Consider the following 14,891-nt stretch of genomic DNA (forward strand, 5'->3'; position numbering starts at 1 on the left):
ATGGGGTGTTCCGTTGAGTGTGGGTCTTTAATGCTCGGGTGTCGTCATGGTAATATATCAGCCGACACAGGAAAAGTTAACCCACTTAGCAACCCGCTTTGTGCAGACAGGAAGCTCGCCAGTTTACCTTACTGTCTTGGCCAACCGAAAGAGCATGTGAAATAAACCAGACAAACAAAAAAAAAAAGAGAGAGAGAGGTGTTCAAAACAAGAATTTCATTTAATCAGATTGTAAAGGCATTCTTCAACACATTCCATATGGACAGCACCAAACGTTTATGAAACACTTCAAAAGTAGCAGAACCCTTGAATAAAAAGTCTGTTTTGGTTTTTTTTCCTCAGGGCCCCGATACTCATTTGTACAACAATGCAAAAGGAAAAAAAAAATCAAGACTTTACTTAAAGGAACTGATGTGTTGTTTGACACAGAAAATTGATTTTATTTTTGCACAAAAACTAAAAAAACTAGTATACAAAGCCATATCAAAAGTAGAAATCAAAAGATGTTTCATGAGATGCATCACCAATGGCAAAAATTAGGGTTAAAAATGTTTTTAAAAAACAAGAACACAAATACTTCATAAGTTCCATAAGAAACAATGGATATTGATCATCATATGATACTGATATTGATCATTATTTGGAGAGGACTTTGCTACATTCTGGCTCTATGTAATAGATCAGTAAACACATCTAGCTGAGAGGGGTCCTCATCAGCAGATAATTCCGGTCTATTCTTTTCCAGCCAATCAGAGGAGCGGATCTGTTCCCGTAGCGCTCCTATGAGGTCATCGAGCTTCTCAGGGGTTTGATTGGCCTGGCAGTCCAACACTTCAAACTCCTCCCCCGCCAATGAGATGGCATCAGCCTCAGTAGTGTTTCTCTCTTCAGACTCTTTTATGGTCGATGTCTTTGAGGCAGTTTCTATCGCAGAATTGGTTGTTGTCTCTTTTGCGTTGTGTTTAGGTGTCTTAGTATCTCTTTCTGTGTCTGACTCAAGTGCTTTGGCCTTCAGCTCTTCCAGAGCTTTCCGTACTCTCTGCATACCTGGAATTACACACACACACACTTCATTTCACACATCTCCAAACTGACGACACACAGAGCACAAACACCTGACTGCAGTGCCAGAACAGGAGTCAGGCTACTGATAGTAAAGGGTGAAAAGATGGGAGGACCTAAGCATTTTTCCTTTCTGTCTGTGAGGTACACTCAGAGAAAGGAGTGACCTGACCTCACGGACTCCTCGAGAACTACAGACTGCTGCATAATGGTACAATGTGGAAAGAAAGAAAAAGAGAGAAAGAGAAAACTCTGAGGGATGCAAAGGTCAAATAGGGGGTGACAACACAACAATGATAATACAGTTAAGTGTGAGAATATGTGCGTACTTGGCTTCCAACCTGGGCTCTGTACGTTGTGTGCGTGTTTGTGTGTATCATTTTGTGATGTGATGTCAATTGGAATTCCCCTCCAAGATATGGATGCATACGTGTGTGTGTGTGTGTGTGTGTGTGTGTGTGTGTTACAGAGACACAGACCCAGCTGTAATCGCTGCTGCTGGTCAGTAAAGATGATCCTGAACCAGCCCGGTGTGGAGCAGCTGAAGGCCTGACCACAGCTCAGCAGAACTTTGTGTTTCAGGAAACATCTCCACACACACAACTCCTCGGAGAAGGAGGGATGCCGCAGATACTGCTCCACACAACACACATACACAAAGTTGCTGTGAGGAGGGGCAATCTAACATACAAAGCTCTTCACTTTTCTCTCACAGTTATCATGAATCGTTAGAACATGCAAACAAGTACAGGTGGAAACCCCAGCCCTGCACTCTCACATTCCGGAAGTCTGCCCAGATGAAGAAGCCGGCATCTCTGTGGAGATATGGAATTCCCATCCTCTTCAGCTCCCCTGTCAGGTACCTGTGTGCTGTCTGCATCCTCAGCCTGTTCTCTGGCAGGAACTCTCCATCGATCCAGTCTGAAAGATCGTAACCGACAAAAGAAAAGAAAAAAAAAAAACAAAAACCTGAGAAACACACCAACAGATTCTCACACCTCAGGCCCTGGCTTATGGTGGTATTAACTCTTCACTAAAAAATACACAGTCCACTGAACAACTTCAGATTCACTCTATTCAAGTCTTCTGTATCCATGGATACTACATTCACCAATCCTTTCACCAACGAGTTGGAAGAAGGCGTGCTAGCTAAGAGAGAAAACGGCTTTTGGAGGCTGAGTCTGAGACTCCTGGACGTGGCTTGGGAACAGAAATGTAGGGGGAATCCGTTGTTGGTTGTAATGAAGTGAGACAGCACATCTGTACCGCGGTCCTGGAGGAGCTGGGCCATCTGGTACTGGGTAGGACCAGGGACGCCGTGGAAACAGCCCAACTGATCCAGAGCTTCCACCAGCTCTCTGTTCTCTGAATACACAAAGCCAGCCCTCACGCCTGCCAATGCAAAGTCCTGAGGGAAAAACAAACACAGCACAGACGGAGAGCTCTCAGTGCACTCACAGCCACAATAATGTGGTAAAAATGTATGAACAAATAAATAAATCATTTCATATTCATTAGCAGATATCTCAGATGTTTTCATTCTCACCTTGCTAAGTCCCCACAAAACATGTGTTCTCTGAGCATCCGGTAACCTGTTAATGACAAGACCTTTACTGTACACTCTGTCCCAGACAAATCCACTCCTTCACAGACGAAAGAGAGACTAAACACAGAACAGGAACAATGTTCAGACTGTGGGGCTCATATCAGCAGGAAGTTGACAGGCACCGATTCTAGACCAGTAGTTGCCTAATCACTGATTCGAGACCAGTTCTAACAGATCATGTTTCCTTCAGAAGACTAACTTCAGCCCCGAATTCACCGGAGTCAGCTAATCAAGCGCTATGATGTTAAAGGGGTGGAAGGTAGAGAACTGGCCCCAAACCTACAAAAAACTGAACTCTTAGCTTTATTCAAATGTAGCAGAATTTTAAAAATATTCAACTAGTTTGTGTAAGGTTATCTCTTTTAGTAATCCCACAAACAGGGAGATTTTACCTCTGCATTTTGAGCCACCCAAAGCAGTGAACACACAACACACAGTTTGAGCAGTGAGCAAATGAGCACACACACACGCACACACTAGGAAGCTGTGAACACACACCCGGAGCAGTGGGCAGCCACACAACCGTAGCGCCCAGGGGGCGGTTTGGGGTCAAGTGCCTTGCCCAAGGGCATTTCAGCCGTGAATGTTGAGGGAGGGGAAAGCGCTGTTCACCCACTCCCCCCACTCTCTGGTTGCAAGCCCGCTTCTCTGACCATTAAGCCACGGACGGCTGCCCCAAAACAACGTTTCCGCGTGGTTTTGAACCAGTGACCACGAAACTACAGAAAACCCTCTTTTCTTGCTTACCATACCCGTCAACTCCAAAAGCAAAATTAAAAATGTGTAAATGTTTGGAGGGCTGACTGAAGATCGGTCTTCTGAGAGAGAGGTTCTTTTGAGTGCTGGAGTGGGAGAAGAGAGAGCTGCTTTACCTGTCAAAGCTGAGGATGCTGTGGAAGACGGCCGACTCTTCAAATACAGACAGCATGTACAGCTCATCCACTATCACATGCAAGTCATTCCTAGAAGACGACAGAGGAAACAGAACAAACAGAGCAGAAAACTACAGCCTTGAGAGATTTTAACCAAGTGAGAGACCAGCTTGGCAAGCCCCTGTTTAGCTTCATTAAGCAATAACAGGAAACACTGTAATGCTCAATTCCCCATCCAAGGGAGATCTTACAAAAAAAAAAAAAAAAAAAATTGTGAGTAATTTCTTTGAGAGAAAATTAATTGCTCTCGCCTCAGCAAGACAGTAATTAGTGTCATATTAAGTGCTGTGAGTGCTTTTAGTAATGTTGGATTATTATTTTATATTATTTGAATTTCAAAACTAAATTTTTAGTATTTTATTTTTAATGTTCTATTGTTCAAATATTGAATAATTTTTAATGTTGTATTATTTTGAATGATATAAGTTGAACTGTTCAAATTGTGGCTGGTCTTTTAATGGTTACTCAGACACACTTTTTGGCAAATTCCAGGAAGCTGGTCATCTCCTGCGGTGTGTAGATCTCTCCAAGTGGATTATGGGGGTTTATCAGGATAAGGGCCCTGACATTCACACCCTGCAAATACACACAAAATGTAAAGTTAAAGGTGTAGGGGTGTGTGTGTGTGTGTGTCTGTGTGTGTCTGAGAGGGAGATTGTGAGAGAGAGCAAGAAAAGCGCAAGTGTGTGTGCATGTGTGCGTACCTCTTTCCTTGCCTTCATCAGTGCCGTCTCCAGTTTTTCTACAGTAAGCTTAAAGGGCCTATCGTCACTGTTACATGGCTGAAAAAATGTAAAACTTTAAGTGATAATTTGAGTCTTTGAATGAACTTAAATGAATTGCGACAGTGAACATGGTAAAGACTATACCTGACTGTCTAGATGAACATGGTAAAGACTATACCTGTCTAGATGAACATGGTAAAGACTGTACCTGACTGTCTAGATGAACATGGTAAAGCTGAACACTGCTGTACAAATTCACATCCTCCATGATTGCACCGTAGAACGGGGTAGGGATGAGGATTGCATCTGTAAAACACACACACACACACACCTTTTGCTATATTTTCTCTTTTCATTTTCATCCAATATCAGACATGCACAGATTGTGTGTTTGTGTGTGTATGTGTGTTTTTTTACCCTCAGGGTCACAAAGTACAGCTGCCATGGCTGAAAAGAGAGATCCACAGCCATTCATCACCACCACCTGAGCCACATACACACACACACACACACACACACACACACAGTATCAACATCAAAGACTAATAGAGCATGAACTGGACAGGATGTTTGTCTAATCAAGCATGGTGGTCGATCTGCCACATCACGATACTGTGTCTTTATGTTTCATATAAGAAAACAGTCTACTTTTTTATTATATAATTATATAATGTATATACTAGTAAAAAGTTTTGTATAACTTTTTTTGATTGTATATGTACTAGTGTAGAATACTTAAGCCCAAAATTCCATTAAGAAAAAAAAAAAAAACATTTCTTGTAACTTGCACGAGGCCAAAACAAAAAGGTGTGGGAGAACTGTTCTCATTTTGCTGGGGGGGGGGGGGGGGGGAACAGAGGTATCTGAATGGGGAGCAAGCACAGTGGCTGAAGAGGGGGCACATTTGGGAAATTTGGCCAAAATTTCTGCTCATCCTACACATGCAGACAAGCTCTCTCAGCAGTGGGTATCAATAAAAACGAGACATTTCTGTGATGGAAATGTCAGTACACTGAAGGCGAGAATCGCCCGCACAGAACCCTGGCCAGACTGTAGGGGTGGAGACCACGTCACCAAGGGCCCACTTCTGTTTTTAACATTTTAGTTTTAGAAAGAACAAACAGAAAAGCAAGGGGGGCACAGAGAACTAGCCCCTATAAAAAACAACAACAAACACTCACATTTTCAGTCTTCAGTGGACTGGAAGACCGACAGTAATGAGAAAGGAACTTGGCTACTTCCTCTCTGAAACTGAGGGAAAAACACCGATATTTTTAATGTGTAATCATTCTATTCATTCTGTGTAATTCAAATGAGGAAGTAGTTCCAACCTACTAAAATGACTCTAGAACTTCAAACTGTTCACTGAGACAACATGGTAGTTGTAAGACAGTAATGTTCCTTGGCAGGACAGAGACAAATAGACTTTCCCATACAAACATTTAGCAGCCCTTGCTTACAAGCCATGGCCCTTCCAGTCTGGGTACTGCAGCAGTGAAGACTCAATATGGAGCATGTCAGGTTGGGTTAGCTACAACAGGAGAGACAGAGAGAGAGGAGGGGGGTGCAGGAAAGGATGAGGGAGGGAGTGACAGAGGGAGGTGGAGCAACAAAGGACAGTGAGAGAGAAATAGAGGAGGAAGTGAAAAACAGAGAGAGAGCGAGAGAGAGAGAGAGAGAGAGGGAGAGAGAGAGAGAGAGAGGTGGAGAGAGATCGAGAGAGAGAGGCAGTGTGAGAGAGAACAAATCTGAATAAAGTATAAAGAACACTACAATGAAAATAAATAATGAGTCAATAACATGACTCATTTGCAACACACAAATCATCAGGGCTAAAAACAAAATAAATAAATTGATTCAATCAGACCCCCTTACCGGTCCTCTTACCACAGAAGACAGCGGGCTCTTATACAGACCATACAGACATAAGATAATCACTTAGTACAAATCTAATCAACAGGACAATAATGAACATGAAATGCTCAAATGTTTTTTTGTCGTGTTAATTGCTGTTTGATTGTTAGCATTCAAATAAACTTTACTAAAGTGAACTAAAATAAGTAACCCTGTAGTCAGGGTTACTGTGTCATTCAAATAAACTTTACTAAAGTGAACTAAAACCCTGTGGTCAGGGTTACTGTGTCATTCAAATACACTTTACTAAAGTGAACTAAAACCCTGTAGTCAGGGTTACTGTGTCATTCAAATAAACTTTACTAAAGTGAACTAAAACCCTGTAGTCAGGGTTACTGTGTCATTCAAATAAACTTTACTAAAGTGAACTAAAATAAGTAACCCTGTGGTCAGGGTTACTGTGTCATTCAAATAAACTTTACTAAAATGAACTAAAATAATTAACCCTGTGGTCAGGGTTACTGTGTCGTTCTCGTCTCTCACTCACGCGCTTCTGAAGAAGATCAGTGCACAGTTTGTTCTCACTGGTCCCCAGGTTGATTATACCCTGCAAAACACACACACACACACACACACACACAGACACACACAAAGAAAGAATCCTGAATCTTTCTACAGGCCAGAACAATGAACTTTTATCAGCAATATTCAACTACAGTCCAGAATGGATAGATGCACTCTTCAGCCAATCAGAGACATCCAGTGATTGAGAGAGGAAAAACCAAGACATCCAGAGCTGAATAACCCTGACTTCTATGAGTGGGTAAAAAAAGTGCTTACATTTGGATTGCTGTTTTCATCATATTTGTCAGTGTGATACGAGCTGTAGCCGTCCTGCAGAATTCCCACATGCTGGTGGATGCTGTTGCCACGGCGAGACAGGTACTTGCTGTGCTGGATGGGGCTGGTATTGTTAAGGGGGTGGGGCACGGCTGGGATTCTGGGAGGACTGATTGGTTCCTTGGCCAGAGGTACAGGGACGACCTGTGGACCCTGTGCCTCTCCGCTCCTGGCAGACGTGAGAGCATTGGCAAAAATGGAGAGGAGGCGAAGTTCGTGCTCACGCTCCTGAGCAGCCCGTCTCTCCTCCTGCCGCTCCCTCCGCTCCTCTGCCTGCGCCTCCTTCTCCAAACGTACCTCCTCAAGGGCCAGGAGACGCTCCTCTGCTGAACGCTGCCAGTTCAGGAAACTCACAAGCGCTTCATCCAGCAAACCCCGCCCACAGACGCCTCGCCCCGCCCTGCGACGCTTTCTCTGCCTAAGCGGGGCAGACCTTCCAGAGTCTTCCCCATGGTTAGCATGGATAGTGCGGTCCCTGACCACAGTGGACTGGCCTGGAGTGATGGAGACCCCTGTGCCAGATGAGCCTGCCATGTGCTGATCACTGAAACCTAAAGAGTGAGTGAGAGAGACAGAGAGAAAAAGAGAGAGAGAGAGAGAGAGAGAGTGAGTGGGGTGTTAAAAACAATTTCTACTTATCCATCAGCCTCTAGCTCATGATCTGGGACTGTCTGTTGGTCAGATTTATGTGGAAAGACAGCCACCAGCTTTATCTGTCTGTGTAAAGTAGTTTGCATTTCAAACCAGCAAGGCTGAAAATCAAACACGCAAATATCTCAGGGTACACTTTCTATTACAGCACGTCAGCAGAGCGTGGCGTTTATTTGCTAGGATAAAGATATGAGACATTACCACTCCAAACGGCAACTCACAGGCGACTTATTTTAAGAGCTAATACAATTTCCAAAATGGACTGTAAAAATTGACAGAATGGCAAATGAAATTACCCGTTCACAAAGGAGGACCAACAGCTGAGACAGAGCAATCACGAGCTTTTTTTTTTTTCAAGCAAGCTGAACACTGTTTAACCATTGTCCACACGGAAACACACAGAAACACCTGGAGTTAATTAGATATGTGCATTAGATGTGTCCTGAAACCTACTGAACTTTCAAGTGTCGTGTTTCTTAACGCATAGGCTACTTTAAAATTTAACGCGTAGAAGCATAAACTATCAACACGGCACTGATAGCGCTGCTCATCGCTTCCAGGCCAAGTGCAATGATCAAGTCATGAGAGTGTTTATTTGTGAATACACATTATGTAATTTTTGAGAGGGGGCGAAGTCTAAGAGTCAGCAAGTGAAGCCGATCATGCTGTTTTGATTTAAAAGTATTGTATGGCCGCAGTGCTGCAGTGAAATAGGGCCCAAAAATGATTCAGTTTGAACAAAATCCCACTGAGTTACCTGAGGGGGAGTAGCCGCTGTGAGCTGCCCCTTCCCCTCGTCCCATATCTGTAAAGTCCTCAGGATCTAGTCCAGCCGATTTACTGTCGGCATCGTGTTCGTCGTCAGAACCGATATGATACAGTAACTCAGGAGGAGCTGCAACATCAGAATTAAGTATGCCGTCATCGGAGTTCACGTCCTCACGTTTGATTTCCATCAGTTCTCCAGGCTTGGGTGGATGATTGAACATGAACGCGCCTGATGTCGCTGTCCCGAATGCTGAGGTCTGCTGACTATGCAGATATGCATCCGATACGGTCGTGCTCGGGAGGACATGGTGAGTAATAACGTTGCCCCCTACTGAAGAGTATGAGATTGACGGCCGATTTGTCAACACCCGATCCATCACCTCATAAAACTTCCAGCTTCGCCCGCTACGCATAGTCTTTTGGTTTTCTTTTATTCGACGGTATTCAAGCTTTAACTTTTTAATCTTCTCCCTGCACTGATCCCCTGTCCGTAAGATGCCCTTTCCTTGCATCACCTCAGCAATGCGGTTGAAAACATGTTGATTTCTAAGACAGCTCTCAAGTTCAATTTGGACAGACTCATCTGACCACAGCTGTAAGAGTTCCACCACCTCTTGGTCAGACCAGTTGCTGCCACGTTCATGCTTTTTACCACGAAAATCCATTTCTGATTGCGCGAGGTGACAGCTGCTATAAGCGACAAATTAGGTTTGTGTTAGAATTGCACATGAAAACTTTTGCAAATAGCTCTGTACTACATAATAGCGTTAAAAAATAATCAATAACCAGATGTTTTCTGTACTAGCTTTCCTCGACTGTATTAGAAACATATACAGCAATGTAGTAATTGAGGCTACAGAATTAGACCAATCACCATTGATAATTAAAAGTTAATCTGTCAGAGTGCACTCGTACAATTAGCCAACTATCCGTAAAGCCCAATCTTGCCCAGCTGCGACCCGGACCAGACTGGTTTCTTTCCTGTCCTATTCCTAATCCATCAGCTGATACTGCTTTACCGTTCTTTACAGTTTGCTATTTAGCACAAGACTGGAAGAGGAATGAATACATTTCTACATCCGGGTTGACGGCACATGCGTGCTGTCCTTATTCCGGGATAACTTTGGTCCGTGTTAGCGCGCATTGTGCTGAAAGTGTGCTGGCGAATGGACTCGGTGTTTCTTCAGCGGTAATCCTGACGCTGAGGGGCTCGCGTTAGAGGTATAGAGTTGCCATTAATATTTAACTCTAAAGCACCGTCTAGCGTTTAAAACTTGACACTACACACAAATGTGGACGCAGAGATAGATGTCTATCTGAGGGATTTAATGTGTAATCGAATTCAAGCATATCTCCTGTATAGCTGTAATGTGTGAATATAATTACAGAGTAATATGCTATATCGAACAGATTTTGCTGTTCACTGCAGCCATAGACTAATAGCGATGATGATAATGATGATTATTTGTAAAATTACTCTGAGTGTACTACGCACTTGACAAGTATATTTTTCCTGTTTTTCCATGGATATATCTCAACATTTCACCGATTAATACATCAGCACCCGCAGACTAGCCTACATGTGCTTGCATACACGTAGTGTTACACAGTCAACCCTGATGTATCTACTGGTTTTCAACTGGATTTCTACTGGGATTTTCTACTGGTTTTCAACTGGAATTTCCACTAGGGTATCTTGTTCGTTTACATTTTGAACAATTTTTATAACTGCAGTTGACCACAGAACTTTCTGTGACTACACCTTCTTTTAATGTAATTAAACACGGATAATTTTGATGAACGGTGTGTGTCCGCATTGCTTTCAGGTAACCGTCATACAGACGGAAACATGACGTGCGCAGACAAGCACTGTACACTATCCCCTCACCACACATTTCCTCTCAGTCCTACAGCCTTGTCCGGCGCGGAAAGCAACTGTTAAACATTTATGGAAGCTACGAGACCAATAACAATCGATAACCCATTAGCTAATAAAAGTATTTTCATCTAAATGATCCCAGTGTAGCTTGGTGTCCTAAAACATTTATTCAAATGTTATTTTATTTGAATTCTTACAGCCAGAAGGGGCAGTAGGTTGATGTAATTTGTAGCAGTTAGTAATGTAAACGGTCTCTTTTTATCTTACTATGTCCCCTGTCAGTGCAAATGAAATAATTAATGCCGCATTCCATAGTGGATATCTATCGGGAACAATAGGCCTAAGTATCAATCTTCATTACTTTTTAAAATAGTTCATTTGTTTTTTCATGACTGTTTAGTGGTTCATATTTCCTATATTGCTTGGAGTGTCTTGATTCTTTATGTCGTAAGAGAAAGATTTGAAATTTTTGTGAAGTGTTTGGCAGCACCGAGTACTCCAGTTAACTTTCAGAAGGTCACTGTTTAGTGCCTGTATACAGGGGCGTTGGTACAAAATTTTGGGCCCTATGAAAGAAGATATGATGATAATAATAATGATAGTGGTCTATGAGGGCCCCCTGTCAACGCTGGACCCTTGAAATCGTCTTAAGCCCCTCCCTTACGCCACCCATGCCTGTATGGAAATTTAAGAGTTTTTCTGGCCGTTTGGCCATTTGTTGCACAATAATAAATAAATAAATGAAAACACACACACACACACACACACATCTTGGTCCATCTTGACCTTTCTATCCTTCGATATTGTGGTCCTTGGTCCTGCACATACAAGCATAATGCCATTGTGGAACAACTTGTTGAATTCTGAGTCATTTGAATGGTAGCAAGTCCGCATTAAACTCTTCAAACCTTTCACCTCATTTAGGATGCTGACAAACTTATTCACCGCGTTTATTATTGTTTTTAAATTTCAGTTGATATAGTTAAGCCCAAAATTATTCATACCCATGCCAAATTTGGATTTATAGTGAATTTTTATTTGACCAATAGGTTTCATGTGACAGGCCTTTGTGTGCCTGTCTTCGAGAAGTGGAGTCCTCCTTGGTCAGTGTCCATGGAGACCAGCCTTGTGCATCGTCCGCTGGAGCGTCTGCCCTGAGATGTTGGTACCAGAATTGCTCAGATTCATCAGGATGGCCGAGGTGGTGATGCTGGATTCTCCGTGGCCTCTCACACTGCCATTCTTGACAGCACAACGGTCACTTTTGGCCTCCTACTCCCGCCCTTTGAGATTTTTCACAGTGTGGAACTCGTTATACTTTTAGATTATGCTTTGCACTGTGGCCACTGGCACTTGAAAACACTTGGATATGGCTTTATAGCCTGTCCCTGTCTTGTGAGCAGCAACAATGTGCAACTGGAGGTCCTCACTAAGCTCTTTGGTTTTAGTCATGACTTGCCATTGACTAGTAACTGACTAAAGAACTACTGCATGAACTGCTCTCAATTTACAGTTGATTAGAATGCTCTAGAACATGGTAGAAATTACCAAGACCATTTGGAATGGTATAAAAGCTTGGATTTTCTCAAAAATTTGTGACAATTCCAAGGGGTATGAATAATTTTGGACATGGCATTTTCAGTTAAAAAAACCCATAGAAATAGTTAAATTTTATCATTAACATCTCTGACACAACTTCTTACTGTCTTTTGTCAGTTGTTTGTCATTTCCATCCAGATGAAACCTATTGGTCAAATTTATATATATATAATGTTGCTTAATAGGTCTCAGTACCAATACATATAGGCTAGAGCACACGACACCCACTAATGAACTCGTCTGAATAAATATTAATTCCTCTGTTTAACAACTTTAGTTCAGAGAAAGATCATCATTTTTTTTTTTATTTCGACTGGAAGCCTTAGATTATCAAAATAATGTTCATAGCTTACTTCTATACAGCCATTTCTTGTTTATACTGTGCGTTTCCTCGGGTATGCTGAAGTTAGAAGCACGTCCGTATCAATAACAGAGGACAACGGTTTCTCTTTTAGCAGTCGATACGCTAAACGCTTCACTGTGGTACGCCTGTAGATGGAGCTATTAGCTAAGGGAGTTTACGGACTTCCTATAATTGTACAACAACCCATAGGCCGTTTCAACCTATGCGCTTACTGTGACGTACTTCCTGGGATTTGTTGGCCATTTGTAATTCCTTTGACTCGTAAGAGGATGTGTTTTGGAGTCCGTTATCTTTGTTGTACAAATATGCTTTAATAGATAAGAACTCACCTTGGCACAGAAAGAAACGCAGAGATATTCTTCAGATTATGTTTCTTTTTTCTAACCGTTGACTGGACAAACATTTTATTCTTATATAGATGAACAGTTAAAGTTTTCAAAGCCTGTGTGGTTTGCGGTGACAACTGACAGTGTTCTGGAGTAAGATGGGGAGTCCAGTGGACTCGTGGAATGCGTGTTCATCAGCGTAAAAGCGTCGTATCCAGTTCCATAATGCCTCAGTAGATTTTTTTGTTTTGTTTTGCTTCTTTTTTAATTATCATTTATTTTAGTTTTAATATGAGACAGGCACTGGAGCTGTGCCTGCTTATGTGAAACATGACGCCTTTTCTGGAATCCGCTCTTCGGAGAAACGGAATGACGTCTTGATTACTATTGCCATTTCCTTTGCTCGAGGAGCAGAAGAGGTTTCATAGTATTTTGTGTGATCACAAACGCACCCGCTACCAGAGAAAACCGTGGTGAAAGCCTCTCTAGAGAAAAAAACCTTGTTTCCGGTCGTATAATAGATAGGGTATTCAACTGACAAGAGTCTCGTACCGTCTCAGGGATAGAGAACGAAACTTGGATCACTCGCTTTTGTCCACGCCACGACTTCTCTTGTGTGCGATAGCAGTGACCCGAGCAGTTTGCTATCGAGACGTATGACGAGTAAGTATGTCTGGGTGTTGAAATACGTTCAGTCGCATTCTGTTGCTCTTTGCTCTGTGTTTGTTCTTATAATAAGTATATGTGTGTATATATATATATATATATATATATATATATATATATATATTAAAAAATCATCTGAGTGTGCCTATGCTTGTTCGCATGTCCATACTAAGTTTCTTGTTGCGTAGTTTCTCAGGCTTAGTCCTTGTTCAGTTTAGTTGATTTTTTGTTCCTGTCGAAATTGTAAATGAGAGAAGAATATTCAGTTAAATTAAATTAAATCAAAGTAAATTAAATATTTAACTAATGACTAGACTCGAGTTGAGTTACCTTTGCTATTTAAAATCTGATTCTTCAGACGGATTTTATCGTTGCATAACAAAAAAGCTTTAGGCTGTTCTCATGACAGACCGCCGGCTTTTATTTACGCTTTCTCTGCGCCTTTATCTAGAACTGTCTAGATGACATGTGACATTCTGTGGTATTTATCGCTAGAGTGGAATAAAGGGATGTCGGTACATTTAGTCCAGTGTAAAATAACATACAACATACAATAATAAAAAGCAAGGTATAGTGAAACCAATGCATAGCGATAATCCTCTAACTTGCCCAACTGTTTTGTGTCCACCCCTGACCACGAAACCGTTATACACTGTCACCGTTGCACTGGTGTGCTGCTACAGAATGTTACTGATCATGATGAGATCGCGTGTGATAAGAGACGAAGTCAGTGCCGGTTTGCATGCATTAACGGTTTCTTTAATTACGTTCAGTTTAAGTGTTTTGAAATGCCGTTCGAATGGGCTCTGGTTTATATATCACTAGAGAGTTTAATGACGTCGTAAGGTGATAGAATAAAATTGTATTGGTTTTATTCAGAGCCTAGAGGTGCCCAAGGGTCCTGCCTACCTCTCCTTTCTGTGTGTTATATGGGTATATTTATGGTGTGTGTGCGTGGGTGTGTATCCAGTCATCTCACACCAAATGAACCACTGTGCAGATAATGCAAACGCAGGTCTTAATGTATCATATATACTTAAGTTGACTCCGATGTTCCGTTAGCCGTCTCTGGAATAAATCTTCGTCTCCTTGTTTCTGAAGAACAGTCTGCGGAGATTGGGATGCGTAGCGGTTGAAGCTATTTTGGTCAGCTCGGTTTTGGTCAGCGTACTCTGTCATTGCGTGAGAGACAGTTTTAGGATTTCGGGAACAAGCAGACTGTTCCTCTGGATACAGCGTGTAACTGACAGGGTGGTTTCGAAGTATTAAAACCCAAGGGAGGAGCGGCAGACGAAGACAGATGGTTATTTTAGTGAAGTGTAAAGACATAATAGGCATAGTTATTCTTTCAAATGAATTTTCCAGCTTTCTCTCATCTCACCTGCATAATCATGACAAGGAAGGTTTGTTTTGGTGAAGATTTATTTATTTATTTTTATCTCACTCCACCCCTGTAAACATTGTATTCTACGCTGATCCCACAGATACAGCTACATCTGAGATAATTGGACTAATTTCTTGTGTGTGTGTGTGTGTGTGTGTGTTTGCTTTCAGGAAAC

General features: G+C 42.1%; 2 protein-coding genes across 4 annotated transcripts in view; one reads left to right on the forward strand and one right to left on the reverse strand.

The window, feature by feature from the left end:
* Positions 1 to 201: 201 nt before the first annotated feature.
* Positions 202 to 9,544, reverse strand: accs (1-aminocyclopropane-1-carboxylate synthase homolog (Arabidopsis)(non-functional)). Of its 3 annotated transcripts, XM_030765081.1 has the most exons (16): positions 9,414 to 9,544; positions 8,488 to 9,188; positions 7,020 to 7,630; positions 6,727 to 6,786; positions 5,786 to 5,856; positions 5,507 to 5,576; positions 4,743 to 4,809; positions 4,534 to 4,631; positions 4,305 to 4,382; positions 4,076 to 4,176; positions 3,541 to 3,630; positions 2,609 to 2,654; positions 2,329 to 2,470; positions 1,841 to 1,983; positions 1,542 to 1,695; positions 202 to 1,047 (listed from the first exon to the last, which is right to left on the reverse strand). In XM_030765081.1, the coding sequence occupies exons 2-16, from the start codon at positions 9,161 to 9,163 to the stop codon at positions 656 to 658; spliced, it is 2,799 nt and encodes a 932-aa protein (XP_030620941.1). In that variant the 5' UTR covers positions 9,164 to 9,188; positions 9,414 to 9,544; the 3' UTR covers positions 202 to 655. The 3 variants fall into 3 exon arrangements, with proteins under 3 accessions (XP_030620941.1, XP_030620943.1, XP_030620942.1); XM_030765083.1 differs by lacking the exons at positions 8,488 to 9,188; positions 9,414 to 9,544 and adding an exon at positions 8,027 to 8,167; XM_030765082.1 differs by lacking the exons at positions 202 to 1,047; positions 1,542 to 1,695 and having other exon boundaries at positions 1,859 to 1,983; positions 2,174 to 2,470.
* Positions 9,545 to 12,636: 3,092 nt separating this feature from the next.
* furinb (furin (paired basic amino acid cleaving enzyme) b) overlaps positions 12,637 to 14,891 on the forward strand; it is a 53,111-nt gene continuing 50,856 nt past the window's right edge. The window contains exon 1 of the mRNA XM_030764761.1: positions 12,637 to 13,329. The gene's annotated coding sequence lies outside the window, so the exon portion shown is untranslated. The remainder of the gene's footprint in view (positions 13,330 to 14,891) is intronic.

Source organism: Chanos chanos, chromosome 2, assembly GCF_902362185.1.
Source record: "Chanos chanos chromosome 2, fChaCha1.1, whole genome shotgun sequence".
NCBI lineage: Eukaryota > Metazoa > Chordata > Actinopteri > Gonorynchiformes > Chanidae > Chanos > Chanos chanos.